General features: G+C 46.7%; 2 protein-coding genes across 7 annotated transcripts in view; one reads left to right on the top strand and one right to left on the bottom strand.

The window, feature by feature from the left end:
- Nucleotides 1-15,312, bottom strand: part of TMED6 (transmembrane p24 trafficking protein 6) — a 139,987-nt gene extending 124,675 nt beyond the window's left edge. The window contains exon 1 of the mRNA XM_030511328.1: nt 15,131-15,312. Within this exon, the coding sequence (XP_030367188.1) occupies nt 15,131-15,312 (182 nt within the window). The remainder of the gene's footprint in view (nt 1-15,130) is intronic.
- Nucleotides 15,313-15,329: 17 nt separating this feature from the next.
- The window catches only part of NFAT5 (nuclear factor of activated T cells 5), a 72,852-nt gene continuing 61,913 nt past the window's right edge, over nt 15,330-26,268 (top strand). For all 6 annotated transcript variants that reach the window (XR_003994879.1, XR_003994880.1, XR_003994882.1 and 3 more), the window contains exon 1: nt 15,330-15,475. Coding sequence is in view for 2 of the 6 variants with exons in the window: in XM_030510953.1 (XP_030366813.1) it covers nt 15,403-15,475 (73 nt within the window). In the remaining 4 variants the exon portion in view is untranslated. The remainder of the gene's footprint in view (nt 15,476-26,268) is intronic.

Below are 26,268 nucleotides of genomic sequence, written 5' to 3' on the forward strand. Positions count from 1 at the left end.
GGCTGCTGGAGCACCGGGACGACCACAAAATGCAGAAGCAGTAACTATTCATCTGAGACCAATCTTCAGACTGGTAAGACAGAAACAATATCCTATAAAACCAGAAGCAAGAAAAGGACTAGAGCCTCTAATAGAAAATTTTATTGAATACTTTGGGACAAAAATGGACCGTATTTGTACTTCACATGGTAACAACCATTCTGGAACAGAAAAGCAGTCATTGTCTTTCCCCAAGCAGGCTGTTAAAATATCAGGCTGTGCTTTTAGAACAAGAGGACATAGAACTGAAAGTAACTAACCTTTTGAACCCAGCAGTGGTTTTGACAACTGACCCAGAAGCAGGAGAGCTGACTCACGACTGTTTACAGACTATTGAGCAGGTGTATTCCAGTCATACCGACCTGCAAGATACATCCCTGAAGGATGTGGACTACGAACTGTTTGTGGATGGTAGCAGCTCTATGAAAATGGAAACTGGAAAGCAGGATACCCTGTGGTAACCAAACATAGTAGAGGCTAAAGCCCTGCACACCCCACCCCCCCCCAACACATCAGCACAGAAAGCCAAGCTGATGGTGCTACCGAGAGTTCTGGAATTGTCAGAAAGTCAAAATTTGCTTTTAAGGCACATCGATTTGATAACACTCCAGTGAATATTGGTAATTGTGTTGCTGACAAAGAAGCCGAAGCCAAAGAAGCTACGGGTGGGGACCTTTTATTAATATTGCCTCATAAGTATCAGTGCTTGGATAATGAAGTTCCAAGTTATCAAACAGAGGATGAGAAATTAGCCAAGAACAATGATGAAGGATGGTGGGTTACACCAAACAGGCAAGTAATAATTGCCCAGCCTCTTATGAGAAGAAAACCACCAGGCAACTCATGGGGGAACAGAACCAATGACTGAGGCTTTAAAGCTCCAAGTTCTGAGTATGCAAATGGCTAGAATTATACAAGTGTTATAAAGAAGTGTGAACCTTGTTTATCATGCTAAGAGACCCCCACCTGGAACAACAAAGGCAATTGTCCAGGAGACTATTGGCAAGCGGACTTTATAGAATTGCCACAGCATAACAGGCTCAGGTGTATATCTATTGGTACTAATAGATATGTTTTCTGGTTGGCCGGAGGCTTTCCCTTGTCACACCAATATGGCTCGTGAAGTAGTAAAACATTTATTGAATCAAATAATACCCCGATATGGTGTACCAGCAGGCTTGTCCTCGGACAGAGGTCTGCATTTTGTTACAGAAGTAGTTAGGAAGATGGGAGAGTGTTTGGGAATGAAGTGGGATCTGCATACCCTATATAGACCTCAGGCTAGTGGGAAAGTGGAACGTATGAATCAGACACTCAAGTTACAATTAAGTAAAATATGTCAAGAAACTTCTTTAACCTGGTTACAAGCCCTACCAATTGCTTTGTTTGTTAAGGATACGAATACAGCCAGGAAGGAATCATGTGAGTCCATATGAACTGATGTATGGGTGGCCTTACCAACTGCCTTTTGTTCCTGGTGATATGTCTTTGCAGGGAAAACAGGATCCCAGACAATACCTGCTGGCACTGGGTAAAACTCTTAGCTCTGGTAATATCTTGGTAGGACATTACCCAAACTGTAGCTGGACAATGCAACTCCAGATTAAGGGACCCCAAACTGGCTATTGGCTGGCTATTTCCCAGAAGGGAAAGGGTGGTATTGATTGTGTAATAATACTGCTAGAAAGGCCATTTCCCCAGGATGGACTGGAACATGTACGCTGGGTGTTGTACTCCCGGATGCTATACGGGCATTACAGATTGAGGTATCCAGCCTACCCCAGGTAACATTGCAGAACCGTATGGCTCTTGGCACATACATAGACCAGAATGGCAGAATATCCACAGATCTAGCAGAAATCTGGAAGCAAAGATCTTACATCAGGTCATTAGAGATGATACTTCCTGGGGATTTGAAGAATTATGGCCTGGACTTACTTCTTGGCTACCAAATTGGATATGGTTAAAAAAACTTGTTTGTGATCATTATGGTAATAATTTGTGTCTGTATCCTAGCATGTATCATTGTCCTGGGTTCAGCTGTAGCAGTTATTTTTCTCCTTCTTAGTAGCTGGTGCAGTGCTGTGTTTTCAACTTTAGTCTGAGAACAATGCTGATAACACACCGATGTTTTGTTGTTGCTAAGACACATACCCCTGGTGTCTTTTTCAGGGACACACCCAACAGAAATTACTATAAAACAAGTTTCCTGCCAACATCAGTGGCTCTAATGAGTCAGGAACCAGTAATCTGGGAATAGGGGAACTGTTGACAGAGCCTAATTATTTTCTGACAGTCTTTCTAACACAGTTAGAAAAATAAAACACCTACATAGACTTTGAAATTGGAAATGGGGTTAGCAGCACTACACATGCACCTGCTAATTTATCCCCATGATCCTGGTTTAGGCTCCTTCCCCTTCACACCTTAATTACACAGAACACATAACTTTTAATGGGAAGTCTTCTGTTTTAGTGTCTGGCAGTTAATTTGTTATGACTTTTGTGTATTTTAGTTACATTTATTCCATATATTATAACTGCAAAAAGCATTGCCACATTTCAGAGACATGTGAGTGAGAACAGACTTGTTGAGGTGTTGTCTTAGCTGTGTCCCTGGCCACATGCTGCTGCTCCTCAGTTCATTCATGCTTTGGGAATCAGCAGTTCTCAGACTCCAAAGGCAGAATCCCAAGCAGAGCCCATCTTCTTCTAAATTTCTGCATGGGAAAAACCCATGATAGCTGCATACCACCCCCAGCTGCAATCCCTCCAGCTCCTAAACAGGGTGCAGATTTCCTTTACTGTGTTATTTCAACTTCCACTGTTCGTGTAACTTCCACAGTTTGGATCCTGCTCACTGTTTCCACCACAGGCACCGGTTGGAGTTTGCCCTTTCAGGACATTAAAAGTTTTGCCCAACAGCCAAACTGACATTTGAAAAGGATCTACAGAGCTCGTATAAAAAATCCCCCATCAAACCTGCCTGGACCTGGCATTGAAACTGGATGTTTATCAAATGCAAAAGGCACAAATGTTCAAAAATCATAAAAGTAAAGAAAAATTCATAAGCGGCTCAGTGTTCATTCATCTACAACCTCCTTTAGCATATAATAAACCTCTCCAGCTTACAGTTTTATTTGTGATCAAGTCCTAGAGCCCAGCACCAACCAAAGGGTTGGAGGACTCAGTCCCACACTGACTTTTGAGGTTTGGTACCAAAGAGCTGTGCTGTGCCACCCTCGCAAGCAGCTGGTATGAATCCCTCCTACACTGTCCCTTAATTTTCCTGGACAGGGAATACAAGCCAGGTTTCATTTGCTGTCAACACAGCGCATCAATACAGAGGGATATGAAGTGTGTGACCTGGGGCTGGTGAGAACGCCCAGGAGAAAGATTTAATTGAATGTTGTAGTTGCTTTTGTAGCTTAAACCTCACCCAGATCTTAGGCAAGTCAAGGGAGGTTTTGGAGGCTAAGGTCCTGACTGAGAGTCATTGGCAAAGGTACCCTCTCTCTTTCCTTGCTTTATCAGGTTCAGCCTGTTCACGTGAACATTTTCTCTGCCTTGGGAAGTGTAAGCAGCTTTTCTTTCCCTGGGTAATTAGTACCAGACCTATCATCACCAGTGACAGTTTGGTGCTGGGCTTCTCCAGGCAGCCCTAAAGTTCCCCTGTGATTCAGCAAAAGGGTATGTCCACAAGAAGTAAAAACGTAAGTAAAACCAATCCTGTAAGTCCTTACTGCTGCTATCACCAACAATTGGAGACAGGACACAATTAATGTGCTACTTCATGGCATCTCCTGGCCAGCACAATCACTGTCATCCGTGCCACAGGATCCTCTGCCATGGGCTCCAGTGGCTGCCTGCTGCAGTGGCAAGACCCTTCACTGGTGTACCCAGGGTAGGAGCCACTGGAATTTTATTTTTCATGTATTTCCATCATACACCATTCAGGATAAGCATTTGTCTTAAGGTTTGTCAAAGGCATGGGAGTGGGTCACTCCATAGGCTGGATAGGCAGTTCAGCAGCTCTGCTTAATGCAACATCTTTTACTGCCTTCAATAAATCTGTGTCCCAGGTCAGTGTGTCAATGCTGGGTACGTGCAATGTCCTGAACACACTCCTGGGCTCTAGCTGGTGAGATCCTTCCATTCGCCCGCTCGTGCCTCATCTTTTTACTTCTCTGCCCCTTTCAACATATCTTGTAACTCAAGCTGGATTTCAAAACTGTAAGATAAGGAGGTGCAGCCCCACCTTCCCTGGCAGCACCTCTGCTGTGAGCTCCACATGGTTTTTTCACGTGCTGGGGTCCACAGGAGGAGTTTATGGCTTTAACTGGATTCCAGTAAACCTTGTACTTGTTTTGCTGACCTGTCAACAATCAAGTGGCAGCAACTGGTAACAGTTAAATGCAGCCTGTGAGTGCCCTGGGTGATACACAACACTTACTGTGCCCCTCATCCTCCTCTAAGGACACCCAACATACCCACGTCAGCTGTCCCTCCTCCTTTACAAAGCAGTGTGCTGCCCACCCCGGCTTCCCACAGCCACCAGTGGGGAGCTGCACTTGTTCTCAGGGTGTCAGCTGCTTTTGGACATGATGCATACCATCTCTTCACCCCTATGGACAGCTCAAATCACACACAGCTTCTCAGCAGCTACAAGACCATGAAACTGTCCATGAAATGCCTTCAGCTGTAATTCCAGATCTGCCTCACGTTGCTTCCCTTTGCTCCGTTAACAAAAGGATGGTTTTGCTCTGGTAACGTTTCCAGAAGCAGCCCTCTGAAAGGCTGCTATCTGGATGCTCCCCATCTCTTTTCAGCGAGGGAATTTTTTGCCAAAGTCAGCCACACAGAATTCGGTAGCAGCACACTGCACTCTGACCGTTGGTAACCACTCCTTGCCATTGCCATAGCTTCAGAAAGCAGACAGCCATGCGGAAATGTTACCTGTCAGCTGAATGATAGTGATTACAGGAAAACCCTTTGGAAGATTTTTAACTTGGGAGGATACTTGTGCCTGGCTTGAAGCAAATGAACAATTTCCTCAGATGATGCTGTCTGTCTGCTCCACTGGAGAAAAGAAGGCTCTGGGGAGACCTTAGAGCAGCTTCCAGTGCCTAAAGGGGCTGACAAGAAACCTGGAGAGGGACTTTTGACAAGAGCCTGTAGGCACAGGACAAGGGGGAATGGCTTTAAATTGACCAGGGGGAGATTGAGATTAGACATTAGGAAGAAGTTCTTCCCTGTGAGGGTGGTGAGGCACTGGCACGAGTTGCTCAGAGAAGCTGTGGCTGCCCCATCCCTGGCAGTGTCCAAGGCCAAGTTGGATGGGGCTTGGAGCAACCTGGTCTAGTGGAAGGTGTCCATGCCCATGGCAGGGGGTTGGAACTAGATGAGCTTTAAGGTCCATTCCAACCCAAACCACTCTGTGATTCTGTGATTCTATGATAGGGTAGGGTAGACGGTGACAGAAAGGTGAGGAGAGACGACAATGGACCCTACACGATTCAATGTGAATCAAGCAGAAGCCTCTTTATTGTTCCCACGATGCCTTTATATACAGAGTTTTCTATCTCTACATACGGTCACGCGCCCTTTGATTGGTAAGAGCCCTCTTGCACGAGGCAATCACGCAGCTCGGTAAGTGTCCTTATTGGTTCATCTAATTCCTGGTGTTCTTCCCATGTATCCGACTGCAGATGTTTTCTTCCTCTTATCTTCTTCTTGGTATGCGGCTGCATGCTTAGAAGAGGCCCTCATACAGCTGGCTCATCACATGCCCGCTGTCCTCCAAATACCACCCCACAATTCCCCCTTTTTCTCTTTGAACCAGCCAAACTTTCTTCAAGGAATTAGTAATCATGTTAGACACCCCCTTTAAGATCCAGGGAACGATTAACAATACAATCACAATTATACTTAAAGTTACAGTGTCTTGTCTACAAAGATCTAAAAGCCATCCCGTTATGCCTCAACCCCTTAACCACTTATCTAAACCTGAATTGACCACCGTTAGTTTGTTCGTGTTGTCTTTTATCTCCTTGAGAACTTCATGAATTGACGCTGAATGGTCAGACAGATTCATACAGCACATCCCTTCAAAATCCTCAAGCCCATGACCCTGTGCTAAAAGCAAAAATCAATTGCAGCTCTATTTTGCAAAACAGCGTGTCTTGTGCTATCTACATCATTAAGCGTTTGTGTAAGTACTTCTGACGTTAAATTTATCTGCTTTGCGGCCCAACACCCTAACTCAGTCACGTCTCCTAATGCTTTTGCTGCAGCTACTCCAGGTGCAAACAAGGAGGCAATAACTCAAGACGGCACATCCCAAAATTGTACCTGATCATTACAATTGGGCCTCAGTTGTATCCTTGTTGATAAGTAATATTGACTCTAACTTGAACAGTGTGTCATTTGACACACATCCCTAGAACCATTGTGACTGATAACCTTCTACCCCGCGCGTGCTCTAGAACTTCGACAATACCATCTGACCCCACAATACTCGCAAACACACAAACTCCAAGGCTCCCAAGTTCCACAGTTATGGCACAGAGTCCTTAGGTGCTGGGGTGTTTTCGGGTGGGTCATGCAACTTTTCTTGCCATGGCTTTACCCACTTGGCTGGTATCCATCTGGTTCCTGTATCTGTAACAGCACATGCATATCCTCTTCCCCATGTGATTAACTTAAATGGTCCTTCCCAGGCCCCTGCTATCCCGTTTTTAATCATTACCTTACATTGTCTGCTCTTAACTTCTTCCAACCCTCCTTGTAGACCAGCCCCGTGTTTTACCATTGGTGGCACCAAGCTATCTTGCGGCAATTGTAAGAAATTTAACACATATAGGACTTTGTTTAATCTATCTGTTGGTGATATAGCACTTTCTCCCCCTTTTTGTTTTTGAAGCAAACGCTTCAATGTCTGATTCATACGTTTGACCATAGCCTGACCGGTACGTGAATGGGGCGTACCCGTCACGTGAGTAATGCCCCAGAGCTGGAAAAACGCTTGCGTGGAATGAGGTACATAGCCAAGGCCGTTGTCAGTTTTGATTTCTCGTGGCACACCAAGGGCCGCTATAGCCGTGTGACGCATGTGATGCTGCACGTTTGCTAGATTCGCCAGTCTGAGCTGTAGCCCAAACTGCAAGAGAAAAACAACCCAAGCAGACATGCACATATTTTTGTTCACCGAATTCTGGGACATGCGTAACATCCATTTGCCAAATTTCTAAAGGTCCAGTACCACGAGGATTGACTCCAGGAGCCAAGCCTCCGGGATACTGTTGACAATCAGGGCACGACTGGACAATGCCTTGGGCATCTGATTCAGACAGCCCGAATTGGCAGCGCAGTACTTTGGCTGACTGGTGTTAAAAATCATGAGACCGTCTGGCTTGTGCGAACCGGTCCGTTGAGGAAGCCACCCATAGCGGCACTACCAGCTTGTCGGCTCTCCGGTTGCCTTCCGCTAAGCCTTCGATTATTCCTGTGTGACTCCGAATATGGGTGATAAAATATTCACATTGTCTTTCTGACAGCAATAGCCACAACCTCCAAAATAGTTTGTACAATACCTCATCGTTTATCTCTTTCAGCAATGCTCGTTCTATACTTGATACAACTCCTACTACATACAGTGAATCACAAACAACACTGACTGGTGGTGTCTTCCATCGAGCAAACACTTCTACCATGGCTCGCAACTCCAAATGTTGTGTGGAGCCTTGACAGTCTGTTAAAACTACATCATGCCATTGCCCGTTGGCCTGCCACGTGATGGCAGCCTTTTGAGATCTTCCTCCTGTGTCTGTAAAGACTGTAGCACTGTCTACCGGATGTGCAGAGCGTCTAGGTCGCTCTTCTATTTGACAGGAATGTAGTACACTAAAAAACTTGTGTGGTGGATAGTGCACCTTCACTTCACCCGAATAATCCAGCAACGCCACTTGCAATAAAATACACTGGCGCAAAGCCCAAGCTAAATATTCTGCCACTAAAGGTATTATGATAAAAGATGGTTCTTTCCCTGCTATTTCAACAATTCGATTTCGCCCCCTCATGATTAATTGTGCTAGCGCCTCCATTCGTGTTGTAACTGTCCGCTTTGACTGTGCCGATAGAAACACCCACTCTAATAACCGCAAAGGATCTCTTCCAGGAATCCATTGCAGTATTACAGCAAAAGGGTGCTGCTCACTATTGATTATTGCTAAACCTATCCCATAATCAGGGTTCCAGCAATGGGTGTAGGCTTTACTAATTTTTATGCTAATCTGCTGTAAAGCCTCTTTGGCCTCATTTGTCAACATCCGGGGTGCGTTTGCACCACCTCCTCCCCTGAGTAACCTCATCAGAGGTGCCAACTCCTCATTGGTAATACCACATAGGTCCTCAACCGGTTTAAATCTCCTAACAATTTTTGTACATCATTTAAGGTGTGGATCTCTGTCCGGAGTTCCACCTTTTGAGGTCGAACAACTGTTTTGTCGATTTCCCAGCCAAGATACTTCCATACTTCTGTTTTTTGTATTTTTTCAGGGGCCAATTGTAGCCCGTTTGACTGCAACACATTTTGTAATTCAACAATCAATTGGTCTCCATTCAGCTGTTTTCCGGCTATCAAAATGTCATCCATGTAATGATAAATAAGCAAGTCTGGATGCGCTTCACGTACCGGAGTAAGTGCCCAGGCCACGTAAACCTGGCACATGGTTGGTGAATTTTTCATGCCCTGCGGTAACACTACCCAGTGGTACCTTTTCATAGGTTCACTTTTGTTTACGCTCGGTACAGAAAAAGCGAATTTCTGATAATCTTCTGGATGCAGGGGAATGGTAAAAAAGCAATCTTTTAAATCGATAATTAAAATGTCCCAATTTTTCGGAATCATATTTGGGGAGGGTAATCCAGGCTGTAACGCCCCCATATCCTCCATGACCTCATTAATTTTTCTCAGATCATGCAATAGGCGCCATTTGCCACTTCTCTTTGGAGTTGTAAAAATTGGGGTATTCCAAGGGCTTGTGGTCGGTTTAATGTGACCTTTCTCTAATTGCTCCTGTCCCTTTCCAAAGCTAAAATTAAGGGATCTGGCAGAGCTCTCTTAATTCCACATTCCTTCTGCCACTCCTGCTGGTTTCTTAACGTGAAAAACATATCTGCATACATTACTTTGCTCTGTTGATATCCCATTATTAATTTTACACACACACACAAGGGATCCCACAAACACACTCCACACAACTACAATACCTAAAACACAAACAAAATCCAATTAGACAAACAACTATTAAGGACACAATCACAACATACAGTGCAGCCTTAACCATATTATATCGTCAACACCAAAATCGTTACCGTGATAATCCACAAAACTAGGTCAAATACCAGCAAGTCACAAACAGAAACAAATCCAAATGTATACCAATCAAGCGCTAGCAGCCGGGTATACGCCTTTACCTACGAGATTTCTATATCTCGATTTACAGAAGGCTCCAAACAAAAGGTTAACCCACCAAAATCCAAACTTCAAACAGACTCCCGTGCAGGACGTCTCCTACGACTTACGGAATGTTAACCAAAACAAAACAATATTTACAAAAGAATACTTTCTTAAAGATGGTCCTTGGCTGCTCCCACAGTGATCCGAGTGAGTCGAGGGGTCCCTCCGGGAAAATTCCCCGGGGGCCCTAGGGAGCCCTGTTCTCAGCGGGTCCTGCAGCCGAGCAGAGAGGGTCCCATCTGGGTCGCCAAACTGATTCGTAGAACTCGTTAAGAACTTGCCAACTTAATTAGTTCGGTAACACTGCTGGCATAAATGAGTGATTTCTCCTTGTCCTTCTACTTATCAGTTAACTTTGCTACATCACCTCCTGAACATCTGCTTAGTTTCAGCTGCTCCTTAGCTACAATCCTGTTTTGGCTACAATAAATTTTGTGCGAAGGCCATAAGGTTCCACAACTATGTCAGCTACAACGATTCATCTTAGACAAGGACCCTTATTGTGTTCTTTTGGTCGGGCCCTTTTTAGGTTTGGAAAGTTTTGTTGTTATATACAAAGCCACCAAGCTTAAAGTTACTTAGAACTAAATTTTCTTATTTACAAAAGATTATATTTCATTTTGTACTTCCTTGTCTCAAATCCCCCTTTTTTCTATCCTTTTGCAAATTCTTTTGCAATTTTTTTTTTTTTTTTTTCACTAATGCATTCTGAATAATCCCTCTCCATCGTCCTGTTGGGTCCCCGTCAGTTTTAGCAGTTTCATCTCTTGCCTCCCCCCACCCCCTGGAGCTTCCCGCAGCTTGCTATCGCGCCCTCCTCCTCCCCCCTGTGTTCTTCTCGAGCGATCTTATCTCTTTCCAAGTCCTCCAACTTTTGAAGCAGTTTCTGTGCCCAGTCCAGTTCCCTGTGGGGCTCGAGCGTGGATGATTTTCACGGAGACGTTGGTGGGGGAGGCATGGATGGAGGGAGAGGTGGAAAAAGCGATGGCTGGCTCTTGGAGTGAGATGGGTTGGGTGGGACGGGCAGCGGCTCTCCCCTGGGTGGCTTTTCTACGAAAGGGTCAGGAGGCAGCGGTACGGACCAGGATTCATTCACTTCCATCCCCTCGTTTTTCTGGGGATCCATCTCGTCCTCTGTCGGAGATGCCGACGGGGCAGCGGGGGAAGGGACAGGGAGCCGATCGAAAACTTTGATCTTAGACGATGGGGGCTGTAAAGCTATAAAAGCTCCGGCAGCGGCTGATCACACTGCCCTCATCGCTTGAAGGGTCATTAGAATCAGATTCCAAGTTGTTGCTAGTCCCTTAGCTTCTTTCTTGCCGTCGCTTACGGCATCCCATAACCATTCCCCAACCTCTTCCCAAGTTTCGACCTTAAAAGCGGCCTGTGGATCTGGGAGGAACCCGTTCTCTTGGCACCATATTAATAGTTTTCGGAGCACAAGCTCATCGTGTTTAATTCCTCTCTTAGAGAGTATATGTAGGAGCAGTTTCACAATCGCACTTTCTTCCTTTGTTACACTCTGCCCCATCTCTTATTACCAGCTGCTCACCTCTAAGGGTGTCCCGTTGCAACATACATTCTTTTTCTTCACGGACCGTCCTCCGATCCGTCCCGACTCCAGTCCCGCTGGCTCGGCTCTCCAGCCGGTCCTCTCCTTCGGGGTTGCTCCTGGTACTATCATATGACGATCATGTCGGGGTCACCAACTGAGGAGAGACGACAATGGACCCTACATGATTCAATGTGAATCAAGCAGAAGCCTCTTTATTGTTCCCACGATGCCTTTATATACAGAGTTTTCTATCTCTACATACGGTCACGCGCCCTTTGATTGGTAGGAGCCCTCTTGCACGAGGCAATCACGTGGCTCGGTAAGTGTCCTTATTGGTTCATCTAATTCCTGGTGTTCTTCCCATGTATCCGACTGCAGATGTTTTCTTCCTCTTATCTTCTTCTTGGTATGCGGCTACGTGTTTAGGAGAAGCTCTCCGATGGCTGGTTCACATCCTCTTATCTTCTTCTTGGTATGCGGCTGCATGCTTAGAAGAGGCCCTCATACAGCTGGCTCATCACATGCCCGCTGTCCTCCAAATACCACCCCACAGAAAGGGATGTTAGATTCTATATACAAACAAGCCTGTGGACAGTGCTGAAATCTGTAGCTGTATTCCACAGGCCTCTCAAAAAACCATGAATGATGATGAAGTCAGGCAGAAGAGAGGAAAAGCCAGCACAGCTCTGGGGGATTAAAGCAGAATGTCTGGGATGAAAGAGATACCTGACTTCAAATAAAAACAAACATGTACCATGCAGTTGCCATCGTTCTTCCACAGGGCTGTGAATCAGGGATGCCTGTCCTGGGTTCAGCCGTAACAGGTTTTTTTCTCCTTCTTAGTAGCTGGTGCAGTGCTGTGTTTTCGACTTTAGCCTGAGAACAATGCTGATAGCACACCGATGGTTTTAGTTGTTGCTAAGTAATGTTTACTCCGATCAAGGACTTTTTCAGACTCATGCTCTGCCAGTAATGAGGGGCACAGGAAGCCAGGAGGAAGCAGAGACAGGACACCTGACCCAAACTAGCCAAAGGGGTATTCCATACCACAGCACATCACGCCCAGTATATAAACTGGGGGGAGTTACCCGGAAGGCCCAGATCACTGCTCAGATTGGGCTGGGTATCATGAGGCAGGTGGTGAGCAACTGTATTCTCTCCCCTTGTTATTTCCCTTATCGTTATTATTTTCCCCGAGGCTGGACAGTCATGAGTGGCAGAGTGTGTGGGATCGTATGGGCTGTTAAAAACTACACTGAGAGCAATGGGTGGTGGGACTTTCAAACACTGGGATACACATTTACCAAAAGCCACCTGGTTGGTCAACAGTAGGGGATCTGCCAACAGGGCTGGCCCAGCCCAATCAGAACTTTTACCTTCCGTAGAGGGGGATAAAGTTCCTGTGGTGCACATAAAGAATTTGTTGGGGAAGACAGTCTGGGTTATTCCTGCTTCGGGTAATGGCAAACCCACTTGTGGGGTTGCTTTTGCTCAGGATATGCTTGGTGGGTAATGCAGGAAGATGGGGAACTCCAATGTGTACCTCAAGAGGATTTAATTTTGGGGGAAAACAGCCAATGAACTCAATTGTACGCTGTTGCCTGCTCTATAACACTTTTATAGCCCACCAGCTAGATATCTTCAGGTCACCAGCAACTGACCCTGACTTCCCTCCGATCATCACCCCAACAAAGAATGAATTTTGAGGAAACCAGACAAGCTCAGCAGTGACCAGATGAGTTTGGCGGTGTTGTCAGCATGCAACAATCCAACACTACACATCGTCCCTCCTGCCCTGAAGGACTGTTACAAGAGACGGAGCCTGACATCATGGACTGGATGAATTCAGTAACTTTATAGGGATTGGTCCATGAACTAAGGAATGATATCTCTCTCTCTTTGTGTGTGTGTATATATGTGTATATATATATGAGACAAAAAGCAATGGTGCATTTTAAGATATGGGATCTGAGCATGACGCGAATGGTATGGAATAAGGGGTGGATACTGTCCTGGGTTCAGCTGTAGCCATCTTTTTTTCTCCTTCTTAGAGCTGGTGCAGTGCTGTGTTTTCGACTTTAGTCTGAGAACAACACTGACAACATACCGGTGCTTTTAGTTGTTGCTAAGTAATGTTTACTCTGACCAAGGACTTTTTCAGTCTCATGCTCTGCCAGGGAGGAGGGGCACAGGAAGCCGGGAGGAAGCAGAGACAGGACACCTGACCCAAACTAGCCAAAGGGGTATTCCATACCACGGCATGTCATGCCCAGTATATAAACTGGGGGGAGTTACCCGGAAGGCCTAGATCACTGCTCGTGTAGGGCTGGGTATCGGTCGGCAGGTGGTGAGCAATTGTATCCTCTCCCCTTGTTATTTCTCTTATCATTATTATTATTGGTGGTGGTAGTAGTAATTTTGTATTATACCTTAGTTACTGGACTGCTCTTATCTCAACCCGTGGGAGTTACATTCTTCCGATTCTCCTCCCCATCCCTCCAGGAGTGGGGGAGGGGAAGAAGCAGGGGAGTGAGTGAGCGGCTGCGTGGTTCTGAGTTACCGGCTGGGCTTAAACCACAACAATGCCGCATGCATTCGACGCCACACTGACTCCACAGGCACCATGCTGGTGCCCTGTTCACGTGGGTAACATGGCAGAATGAAACCCCAGCACCCAAAGCACTGAAGCAACTGTGACATGAGCACAAGAGTGTGGTCAGGCATCTGGTGGATACCGGGGAGGCTGGCCCATGGTGACTGACCAACCAGTGGGCAGCCAGCGGTGCATGGTGTTCATCAAACCCTCCTGTGTGCCTCAGCCAGGGCTGGTGAGGGGCAGTGAGTTTTTAGAAGCTGCTGAGTGTTTTTGGAGAGCAATTCTGTTGGGATCTGAGAGCAGACTGGCACTGGAGCTGGCTGCCAGGGGGACAGGAGCCAACTGGACCCTCTGCGGAGCCTGAGGTATGCATCAGCTGTTCACAGCTGCTTCACCTCCATTTTTCACAGTTTAAGCATTTGCCTGGCATCTCCATCAGCTCACAAATCAGGCCACCTCACTTTCTGATCCCTTCCCCACGTCCAAACTGAATTTTTATCACCTCGGAAAAATAATGTTAAATCTGTGTGCATGGCCTTTCCTCACCTCCCCATCCTCCTTACACCTTTGTCACCAGGTAAAGGGGCTCCCCAACTCCCTCACCCCTCAAACTGTTCAGTACTCCTGGTCTCCAAATTACCCACATCCAGGGTACTGGTTTTCTTAAGGTGTATGCCATTTTTTTCACTTAATTAAAAACCACTGTCAATTCTCTTTCCACAATTTTTACAAGGGCATGTAGGGACAGGACAAGGGGGAATGGCTTTAAATTGACAGGGGGAGATTGAGATGAGATTTTAGGAAGACCCGGCAAGTATGTTTTAATCCCTGTGAGGGTGCTGAGGTGCTGGCACAGGTTGCCCAGAGAAGCTGTGGCTGCCCCATCCCTGGCAGTGTTCAAGGCCAGGTTGGACGGGGCTTGGAGCAACCTAGTCTAGTGGACGGTGCCCCTGCCCATAGCAGGGGTTGGAACTAGATTAGCTTTAAGAAGGTCCTTTACAACCCAAACCAGTCTGCGACTCTATGATTCTATTATTTGCATTCTGTTTGTTTAGAAATATCCGCTTCTTCATTTGGGACAACGCAGAGCAATTTGCTTAGATCATAAACTCTCCGCACCGTGTTTCAGGCAGTGACAACCCCTGTCCCGCGGCCGCAGTCCCCTCAACGCCGCGCACTCTCCCAGAAGCCGCCTCCGCCCCCTTCTAGACGCCTCCGCCCCCTTCTAGACGCTTCCGCACCCCCCGCCGCCACCGCGGCGGCTCTCCAACCGGCAGCCCCCCAGCCCTCCGCCTCCTTGTTCCGCATGCGCAGTGCGGCGCTGACGGCGGCGGCTGGTTCATCGTGCCTCCCCGCCCGCCGAGGCGCATGCGCGGGCCGGCAGCACTCGTATTCCCTGTGCCGTTCTACACCCCACCCACTTTCTCTCGGCGGCCGCGCAGGCGCAGGGTGGTGCCTGAGGAGGCTGTTGGGCGCGTTCCGTTGGCAGCAGCTGGTTCCTGTCAGCGGTGGCGGAGCCCTCGGCCTGGCCCGACCCGGCCATATTTGTGGCCCCGACGGGCGGAGCGCTGTGCTCTTGCCTGCCGGCGTCTCCCCTCCTCATCTCGGGGCGGCGGAGGCAGCAGCGCCCCCCTCTCGGCCAGGTCCTCTCCTCCCGCCGCCTCCCTCGCCCCTGCCGGGCCGTGGAGCTGCGATGCCCTCGGACTTCATCTCTCTGCTCAGCGCCGATCTCGACCTCGAGTCCCCCAAATCCCTCTACTCCAAGGGTGAGTGTGGCACCGGGCCGGGAGGCTGGGGGTGCGCCGTGCCCGCGCCATTAACCGTCGTTAACGGCTGGCCTTGCTTCCCTCCAGGCGACGGCGGGGTGCTTCGCCCGCCCCAAACCACCATCCCCCCCCTCCGCTGCCGGCTTATGGGTCGCACCGGGATGCTCGATCCGAGCCCGGCTCCCCCGGCCGCATTCCTGGCCTGGCCGCGGTGGCCTCAAGAATGTGTCCTGACAGGTTTCTGTGTTCGGGGCCCGGCGGCGGCCCCCGTGAGAGCGGCGCCGCAGCGGGGGGCTTTCCCCCTCTTTCTTTCTTTCTTCCTTCCCTTCCCGATCCCTGCTTCCCCGCTGGTGCTGGCCGGGAGTGCGGCCGCGGCCCCGCTCGCCGCCCAGTTAACCTCGCTGTTTGGCGGCGCATCCCTAGGGGTGCGGCTGGGGCCCGGCGCTGCCGCGGGGGGCGGGGGTGGCCGCTTCGGCCTGGAGCCTGGAGCGCGAAGTAACGGGGCGTCGGCGGCTCCAGGCTTCCCGAAAGCTGCTTCCGAATTTCGGGAAAGGGCCTCGGTGGAAGCGGTGGCCTCGGAGCGAACCTGAACGCTCTGGTTTGGGTTAGAAATTGGCCAGGAGCCCCCGAAAGTGGAGGGCTGGTTTCCAGCCCGGGGGCTCGGAGCATCCCCGGCTGTTCGCTTGTGGAGCAGGGGTAAAACAGCATCACTGGGCCGTGGGAAGTGGACCCTAAGTGAGAATGTGGGGAATGTTAAAAGTAAATGAACGGAAGGCCTATTTTCATAGAATTTGTGTTTTGAGAAGCACACACTAACCAAGGGTGTGTATGTTCAGAGAAATGTGTGCCACACAAGTAGTTTGTTGAGCACAGCTGGCAGGGAGCAGCTTTTGGGGGGGGTATGACAGAAGAAATGGACAGTCTTTTATTACCCTGAAGTGAAGGTACCTAAGCAAAGTTCAATATTCTTACAGGATTTCTGGAACTAATTGCAGTGTGCTCATAACTGAGTTGTGTGTTGTTAGTGGTGAAGCTACAAGAAATAAAAGGACTTTAACCAAATCAGAGCACACATTTAAAGCTCTCAAAGTGCTCATTGTCTTGCTGTTTAGAGATCTTAGAGCTATCACCAGTGTGTAATAGTTTGTAAATTTTGTTAAAGATGTTACTGCAGGGGTTTAAGGCTCTCCTGTTCCCTAACACATATGTGTTCCAGTTGGTTTCAGTCCTAGTGAGGGCAGCAGAAGGGAAAAGAGTATTTTGAAATAGGGCAGTTTGGTTAAAAAAAAAATAAAAAAAAATACAGGTGCTAATGCCCCATCAAAGTGACCATTTATTGTATTGGATATTTGAGAAGTGTGCAGAGTTAATTTGTAAAAAAAAAAAAAAAAAAAAAAAAAAAAAAAAAGGTTCCATGTAAGTTGCTATACTTCTGCAAGGACTTGTGCTTAATTGAGCAGAACTTTTGAACTCGCTGATCTTGCTATAAATTCCCAACGTCTTTATATTTAATGGAATGGTTGAGATCCTTTTCCTACCTGAAGCAGACACTGAAACTGATTAATCAAGAGTGTATTTTTTCTTCCAGTGGTGTTGATGCAGGTTCAGAGCTAGAAAAGGTCTAGAGAGGGATGTTTAGGAGTGGTCATAATGAGCTGCTTGATCCAAACAAGATGGCACATGATAGAGGTTTCTAAAGCAGTGAGTGGTTGTAAAGAGGTTAAAGCAAGGTTGGCTTGTCATGCTTTGTCATAACAAAAGATCAAGTTGAAATGCAGTTTAATTTAAATTAAAATTTAGAACCAATGAATATACTTTTCCAGAGCGAATAATGCCCTGGATCAAAGTATGAATACAGCTGATGAGATAAAGGGAAAGGTCTAAACAAAGTGAGAAAGCCACAAATATGCATTTGTGATGAGGGTGTGTTAGGAGCATGTAGTTTCTCATAATTGCTCTCTTTTTAGAAATGTAGCTACTCCACAGTTAGGAATCCATCTCGCAGATTGAATTAGGGCCAGTAACTTTTCCTCTGAATTACATTCCTGTGTGCATGTCAGGATGGTTGCAGTTTAGTGATACCCATCTTGTAAGTTTGTCAGTGATGATCCCTGTGGTCTGGACATGCAGAGATCATGAAATCAAGAGAAGCTGTGAGATTGGAGTGGTCTTGGGAGTAATGGGGGTTTCTAACATACAAACTTTAAAGTGGAAGAGTCTTAATGTACTGATTAAAACACTCTTAAAAGTGAACTTAAGGTGACATGGCAATTCAACCAAAGGGAAAGTCATTAATGTAAAATTTGATCTGATAATTTGAGTTATTTCTTTTCATTTATGCGTGGCTTGGGAAAGGGAATATTTTGAGTATCTAAATACTTTATCTTCCAGTTTTCACCCTTGTAGGTGTGGTTTCATTAGCAGTTCCAGACAGTATGAATTCCCACTTGTTGAGTTCAAGCAGTCTAGTCCCCTGTCTGTTCCTTACTGCTCTGTTCATGCTAACACTTGTGGCCATGTAGAGAACTGGGTTGGGGGATTAGTCATGTTAAAATGAAATCAGCTTTTCCCCTATTCATTCTCACACTGCCCCCTAACAACAAAAAGGAAAAGGGGAAGAGAAATGTTGATTTTTAACTAGGGGAGTATCCTGGTCATGTTTGCTGTGGGTCTTCATGAATGGCTTGTGCTGATTCCAGGAAAGGACATGTGGAAACTATCAGTGGGGAAGGGTGGGACTATTTCTTTCAGCAGCAGTGCCAGCTTACATTGGCTTAAAATGATAGTGAAACTGTACTTTTAAGTTGCAGGCCTCCAGAATATGACTGGTTATAGCTGCTAGAAATAAATCTGAAGTGTTGATTCTAAGGCATGTTTGCTGAAGTTCATCCCCGCAGCTCCTGAGGAACTGACTTGTGCTAAGGACTAAAACCTGTCTTTTTATGTATAATCAGTATTTTTTAAAAGTATATCCTTTGTAACTATTGCAAAAGGATGGTATCTCCTAACAAGAAGACAATAGACATGTACAAAAATGTATGCATTTTGAATGCTGAAAATATCTAGAATGTAATGGGTTTAATTCCCATCTTTACGTAACATACTGTCCTATTTGCAATAAACCAACCCAAATGTGCATACAAATTAGTAATGTAAAAAAAAAAATCACTGGAGCATAAAACCTAAAACCTTGAGGCTAGTTGTTCTGTGGTTGAATATCATATGCACCATTTAGATATAGCACAGTTAGCTATTTATTGTCAACAGGCAGGGCTGAGAAGCTGTGATTAAAGCAGTTAATCAAGTGTCAGGTACTAAAGCCATACTGATTAAATGTGTGATTAATTTAGCTAATACATTCATTTTGAACAATTACAAAGTAATGTGTGTGTATCTATAAAGTTGCATTTTTGCACTGCAGCAAGTACAATCAGAACTTTTTATTCATCATCTCCCCCCTCTGATTTTTCTTTACACAGCTGAGTAACTGTAAAACTGTGAGACTCTCTGGAACTTGGAAGCATCGAGAAAAATGTTTGTAGTCTCCTAAATAGCTCTTTTGCCCTAAAAATGTCATATAGTCAAAACTCAATTTTCCTTCATGCTTAAATATTAAATGACAGTAATCTACTTGTATTTACTGAGAATTGTTGGTACAGCACATGGTTTTGGGTGATTTTTTTTTTTTTTTTTTTTTTTTTTTCTATCAGAAGATTTTTCTTTCCATGATCCAAGGGACAACTCTGGTAATGGACTTATCAAAGGGATGGAACAGATGCTTTATAAAAACAGGAAGAACCTGCTTTTGGTTTTGAACTTTAGAACTAGTACTAGCAGTTTTAGGAACAGAAATAATACTTAGAATCATAGAATCATAGAATCGTAAGGGTTGGAAAGGACCTTAAGATCATCTAGTTCCAACCCCCCTGCCATGGGCAGGGACATCTTGCCCTAAACCACGTGGTCCAAGGCTCTGTCCAACCTGGCCTTGAACACCACCAGGGATGGAGCATCCACAACCTCCCTGGGCAACCCATTCCAGTGCTTCACCACCCTCACTGTAAAGAACTTCTTCCTTATATCTAATCTAAACCTCCCCTGTTTAAGTTTGAAGCCATTACCCCTTGTCCTACCACTACAGTCCCTAAGGAAGAGTCCCTCCCCAGCATCCTTGTAGTCCCCCTTCAGATACTGGAAGGCTGCTATGAGGTCTCCACGCAGCCTTCTCTTCTCCAGGCTGAACAGCCCCAACTCTCTCAGCCTGTCTTCATACGGGAGGTGCTCCAGCCCTCTTATCATCCTCGTGGCCCTCCTCTGGACTTGCTCCAACAGCTCCATGTCCTTCTTATGTTGAGGACACCAGAACTGTACGCAGTACTCCAAGTGGGGTCTCACAAGAGCAGGGTATAGGGGCTTAGCTTTTTTTAATAATACTTAGCTGCTTTCTGTAGCTCGCAGAAGGTGCCATGCTGGACAAGCAGTGCTGAGGGATGGACTGCATGCCTCTTCCTGTTGCAGCTCTGCCAGCTGACCCCAGCAACTTCTGACTTAAATCAAGGAACTGGGGTAGAATCCATTGAGTTATTCTGTGTCAGCCCTGTAAATGTCTATTGCCACTTTGAATCTTATTAGTTTATTTGCTTTAAAACCAGAAGTATTGAAAATCTTCAAGATGACTGTGTGGTGCTGGGGTTAAGGGGGAAGATTTTGAATGCACAGCTTTCCTCAGTGTAATTTGAATATTCTGGTGACAGAGCTGTTTTAAGAGACCCCTTTTCCTGCTGTTTGTTCTCACCCATGTACTGTTCTCTGCATTGTGCCAAAACAATTGCTTTTTGTGGTAGCAAGATGAACGGGACTGGAAAACCAATCTAGAATGGTATCTTCTGATATTTGTAACATTGTTCTCCCTGGTCTTGTTTACTGTGCAGCGGTGTCCTGGGTTCAGCTGGAACAGTTATTTTCCTCCTTCCTAATAGCTGGTGCAGTGCTGCATTTGGGCTTTAGTCTGATAACAATGCTGATAACACACCAGTGTTTTAGTTGTTGCGAAGTAATACTTAATCTAATCAAGGACTTTTCAGTCTCTCATGCTCCGCCAGTGAGGAGGGGCATGAGAAGCCAGAAAGAAGCAGAGACAGGACACCTGACCCAAACTAGCCAAAGGGATATTCCATACCACAGCATGTCATGCCCAGTATAGAAAGTGGAGGGAGTCACCCGGAAGAGCAGATCCCTGCTTGGGTTGGGTTGGGTATCGGTCAGCAGGTGGTGAGCAATTGTATTGTGCATCACTTGTGTTTATTTTTTTTTTTCCTTTCCCTTTTAGTTTTATATTCTCTCCCCTTGTTATTTCCCTTATCAGTATTATTGGTGGTAGGAGTAGTAGTTTTGTATTATGCCTTAGTTACTGGACTGTTCTTATCTCAACCCATGGGAGTTAGATTGTTTTGGTTCTCCTCCCCATCCCTCCAGGAGCAGGGGGAGGAAGAAGGGGGGGGAGGGAGCGAGCGGCTGTGTGGTTCTGAGTTACTGGCTAGATTTAAACCATGACAGTCCTTCTTGGCACCCAATGTGGGGCATGAAGGCTTGAGATAACAACAGATCTGACCAGAGTGTGTCTAACTGTGATAAGCATTCATTATTTTGGATTAATAGTCACTCATAACAATGTTGATTTATTTGCTCTCGGAGTTGTTGCACTTGGTCTCAGAGTTTCAGCATGTCGTACCTTACTTGCAGCCAGTATTTGCTGTTTTAGTGTTTATCAGCTTAAGGGCCTGGGCTAAGGTTCTCATTTCATTGTACTTTATGATAAGTAACCCATCCTAGGGAGCGTGAGTGACAAGGAGCGGGGCAAATGGGGCATGGCATGGCAGTTGGCAGGCAGGGCGAACGGGATGGTTAGCACTCGCCTCAGGACCAGGGCCCAGTCTGGGAGCTCTGCTCTGTCTGACCTGGTAGTCACCAGCATAGTCACCCAGACAAAGCTGGTGAAAGGGGGGGGCTGCAGTGCTGTCGTAGTTTAAGCCCAGCCAGTAACTTGGAACCATGCAGTCGCTCGCTCACTTCCTGCATTCTTCCTCCCCCCACTCCTGGAGGGATGGGGAGGATAATCGGAAGAATGTAACTCCCACGGGTTGAGATAAGAACAGTCCCATAACTAAAGTATAACATAAAACCACTACTATTACCACCAATAATAATAATGATAAGGGAAATGAGAAGAGGAGGGGATACAATTGCTCACCACCTGCTGACTGATAGCCAGCCTGACCTGAGCAGTGATCTGGGCCTTCTGGGTAACTCCCCCCGGTTTATATACTGAGCATGTTGTGCAATGGTATGGAATACCCCTTTGGCTAGTTTGGGTCAGGTGTCCTGTCTCTGCTTCCTCCCGGCTTCCCCTCCTCCCTGGCAGAGCATGAGACTGAGAAAGTCCTTGGTTGGAATAAACATTACTTAGCAACAAGTAAAAACACCAGTGTTATCAGTGTTGTTCCCAGGATGAAAGTCAAAACCACAGCACTGCACCAGCTACTAAGAAGGAGAAGAAAAGATGCCTACATCTGAACCCAGGACAGTATCCACCCCTTATTCCATACCATTCATGTCATGCTCAGATCCCACATTTTTCAATATACCATTGCTTTTGTCTCATATCTCTCTCTCTCTCTGTGTGTGTGTGTATATATATATATATATATATATACAGATATGCACCCACACACAAAGAGAGAGATAGCATTCCTTTATCCATGGACCAATCCCTATTAAGTTGCTGAATTCATCCAGTCCATGATGTCAGGCTCCATCTCTTGTAATAGTCTTTCAGGGCAGGAGGGACGGTGTGTAGTGTTGGGTTGTTACCTGCTGCTGACACTGCCAGACTTGTCACTGCTGAGCTCGTCTGGTTTCATCAAAATTCATTCTTTGTTGGGGTGATGATCGGAGGGAAGTCAGGGTCAGTTGCTAGTGACTTGAAGATATCTAGCTGGTGGGCTATGAAAGTGTTATGTAGCAGGCAACAGCATACAATTGAGTTCATTAGCTGTTTTCCCCCAAAATTGAATCCCCTTGAGGTACACATCGGACTTCCCCATCTTCTTGCATTATCCACCAAGTATATCCAGGTCCCTGAGCAAAAGCAACCCCATGAGTGGGTTTGCCTTTCCCTGAAGCAGGAATAACACAGACTGTCTTCCCCAACAAATTCTTTATGTGCACCACAGGAACTTTATCCCCCTCTACAGTACGTAAAAGTTCTGATTGGGCTGGGCCAGCCCTGTTGGCAGATCCCCTCGTGTTGACCAACCAGGTGGCTTTTGGTAAATGTGTATCCCAGTGTTTGAAAGTCCCACCACCCATTGCTCTCAGTGTAGTTTTTAACAGCCCATTGTACCATTTGATTTTCCCAGAGGCTGGTGCATGACAGGGGATGTGATATACCCACTCCATGCCATGCTCTTTGGCCCAAGTGTCTATAAGGTTGTTCGGGAAATGAGTCCCATTGTCTGACTCAATTCTTTCTGGGGTGCCGTGTTGCCACAAGACTTGCTTCTCAAGGCCCAGGATAGTGTTCCGGGCAGTGGCGTGGGACACAGCGTATGTTTCCAGCCATCCGGTGGTTGCTTCCACCATGGTAAGCACATGGCGCTTGCCTTGGCGGGTCGGCGGGAGTGTGATATAGTCAATCTGCCAGGCCTCCCCATACTTGTACGTCAGCCATCGTCCTCCATACCAGAGAGGCTTTAACCGCTTGGCTTGCTTAACTGCAGCACATGTTTCACATTCATGAATAACCTGGGCAATAGTGTCCATTGTTAAGTCCACCCCTCGATCACGAGTCCATCTATATGTTGCATCTCTGCCTTGATGGCCTGAGGTGTCATGAGCCCACTGGGCTAAAAATAATTCACCCTTATGTTGCCAATCTAAGTCCATCTGAGCCACTTCAATCTTAGCAGCTTGATCCACCTATTGGTTGTTCTGATGTTTCTCAGTGGCCCGACATTGCTGTTATCTTGTTGATCACATCTGTGGGGATCTGGCGACGTCCATCTTGCCGTTTTATTCCCCAAAATTGAATCTCCTGTGCAGGTCCCTTGACCTTATTCCGTTTTATGGCAAAACCAGCCTTCAGCAGGATTTGGATTATCTTCCTCCCTTTTTCAAAAACTTCTGCCACTGTATCACCCCACACGATGATGTCATCAATGTATTGCAGGTGTTCTGGAGCTTGCCCCTGTTCCAGTGCAGTCTGGATCAATCCATGGCAGATGGTAGGGCTGTGTTTCCACCCCTGGGGCAGTCGATTCCAAGTGTACTGGACTCCTTTCCAAGTAAAAGCGAACTGTGGCCTGCATTCTGCTGCCAAAGGGATTGAGAAAAATGCATTGGCAATATCAGTTGTGGCATCCCCCTTGGCTGCCTTTGACTCCAGTTCATACTGAAGTTCTAGCATGTCCTGTACGGCAGCACTCAGTGGTGGTGTGACTTCGTTCAGGCCGTGATAGTTTCCTCTTGGTCTCCACTCTCCATTAGACTTTAGCACTGGCCATATGGGGCTATTAAAGGGTGAGCGGGTCCTGCTGATCACTCCTTGGCTCTCCAGTCTACGGATCAGCTTATGGATGGGAATCAGGGAGTCTCGGTTGGTGCGATATTGCCGCCGGTGCACTGTTGTGGTTGCGATTGGCACTTGTTGTTCTTCGACCTTCAGCAACCCCACAACAGAAGGATCCTCTGAGAGACCAGGCAAGGTGGACAGCTGCTTCATTTCCTCCATCTCCAAGGCAGCGATACCAAAAGCCCATCTATACCCTTTTGGGTCTTTGAAGTACCCTCTCCTGAGAGTCTTTTGTCACTCCTTCCCAGTCAGGCTGATTTCAGCCTTCAGTACAGTCAACTCTTGGGATCCTCCTGTCACTCCAGAAGTATAAGTGGGTTCCACCCCTTGATACCTTGATGGCAACTGGGTACACTGTGCACCGGTATCTACTAGAGCCTTATACTTCTATGGGACTCATGTGCCAGGCCATCTGATCCACACAGTCCAGTAAACCCGATTATCCCTCTCCTCCACCTGGCTGGAGGCAGGGCCCCTCTAATAGTGATCATAACATTCTCCACTTATGTCTTGTAGAAAGGAATTAGAATTCCTTATCACAGGAGTTGAAGGAAAATCAGCTCTTCCACTCCATCTGGGAAGCTGCTCACCAGAGACTGGACCAGCAACTTTCATGGGAGGATCGTCCTTGACTGTTGTTCTCCAATTCACATATTTGTTCGTCCAGAGGTAGGTTTTCTATCCCACTTTCTCATGTCTTCTTCGGGAAATCGCAGGTAAAACCATAGGGTGGCCCGTGGAGTGTACCTCCTATATTTTGTGTTTTGGGCAATTGGGTGCCTTTTGTTGATAGCTGAGACGCCGGTCGGTACTCGTGGGGAGCTGGGTGGATCGTCTCTCACTTGTTTGAACTCCTGGGTCAGGAGTTTTTGCACAGCTGAAATGATGGAAGGGGTGAGATTGTCTTCAGTCTCCCAGAGTTGCTGACTGGCTTTATCCAGTGTTGGTGATGGTGCCTCACTCCAGGTCATTGATGCCAATAAGTGGGCATATGATGATGGTGTAGTCTGTGTAAGTTTCTGCCACATGGGTCGTGTACATTCAACTTCATCTAGATCTCTGGGTGCATTCCTTTCATTTGGCCTATGATAGATCATATCTAGAATGGCTGATTTCCTCAGGGACTGGATGCTTCTCTCTGTCATGGTCCACTTGCCTGAGGAACTCATAACATCATCTTTGTAGGGAAACCTTTCCTTCACAGCTTCCAAGAGCCGCCTCCAAAGGCTGAGGGCTCGTTTTCCTTTTGCAATCACTTTGTCAATTCCCCCTTCCCAAGCAAGTGATCCCAGCTGCTTGACTTCCCTACCTTCTAGTTTTTGACTGTCGGCCCCATTGTCCCAGCATTGGAGCAACCGGGTGACAATGTGCTCCCCTGGAAGACGGCTGAAATCTTTTCACATATTTTGCAGCTCGGTCAAGGTCCAGGATTGAGAAGTCACTTCTTCCTCTTCCTCTGTTTCTTGTATTAATAACTCTTGTTCAGATGCTGTTCCCTGTACTACGTGCATTGGGTCTTCATTTTCCTTCACTGCAGAGGTTGCTCTTTATGTCTCTCATTTGCTTTTCCCTTTGCTTACAGGGGCAACCGCTATTGGCACGGATTGGTCCTTTGGTTTAGCTGCAGCGTCTGTCACTGTGGTTGGTTTAGCTGCATTGTCTGCCACTAGGGTTGGAGCGCCTGCAGTGTCTGTTGTTGAGGTTGAGTAGCTGTATTGTCTGTTGCTTTGCCATCAGATCCAGAGACATTTTTTTCTGGAGACGCTCTGTAGGTGTAGGCCAAGCCCCAGCATGTTGCAGTGAGTTGTCCCTCTCTGGTATTGCCAGGACGGCAGCCCACGTCATTTAAGTGTTTTACTAGGTTTTCTGGATTTTGCACTTGTTTACTGGTTAAGTTCTAAAGAACTGGAGTGGCCAACTGGCTTAGGTACTTGCCCATACTGTTCCACACACCCTGCCACTCATGACTGTCCAGCCTTGGGGAAGGTCTCTTGGTGATATTCTTGGATAGTTGTTTAACCTTAGAGAAGACCCGAGCCTGACCCTGCTTAACTTTTGAGATCAGACAAGATCGGGCACTCTCAGGGTGGTATGGCCATAGGTAAACCACAAGCAGCATATTCAGCAACATGCTGGTTCCCAAGAAAAGCAGCAGGATGGTTTC

The sequence above is a fragment of the Strigops habroptila genome, chromosome W (assembly GCF_004027225.2).
Source record: "Strigops habroptila isolate Jane chromosome W, bStrHab1.2.pri, whole genome shotgun sequence".
NCBI lineage: Eukaryota > Metazoa > Chordata > Aves > Psittaciformes > Psittacidae > Strigops > Strigops habroptila.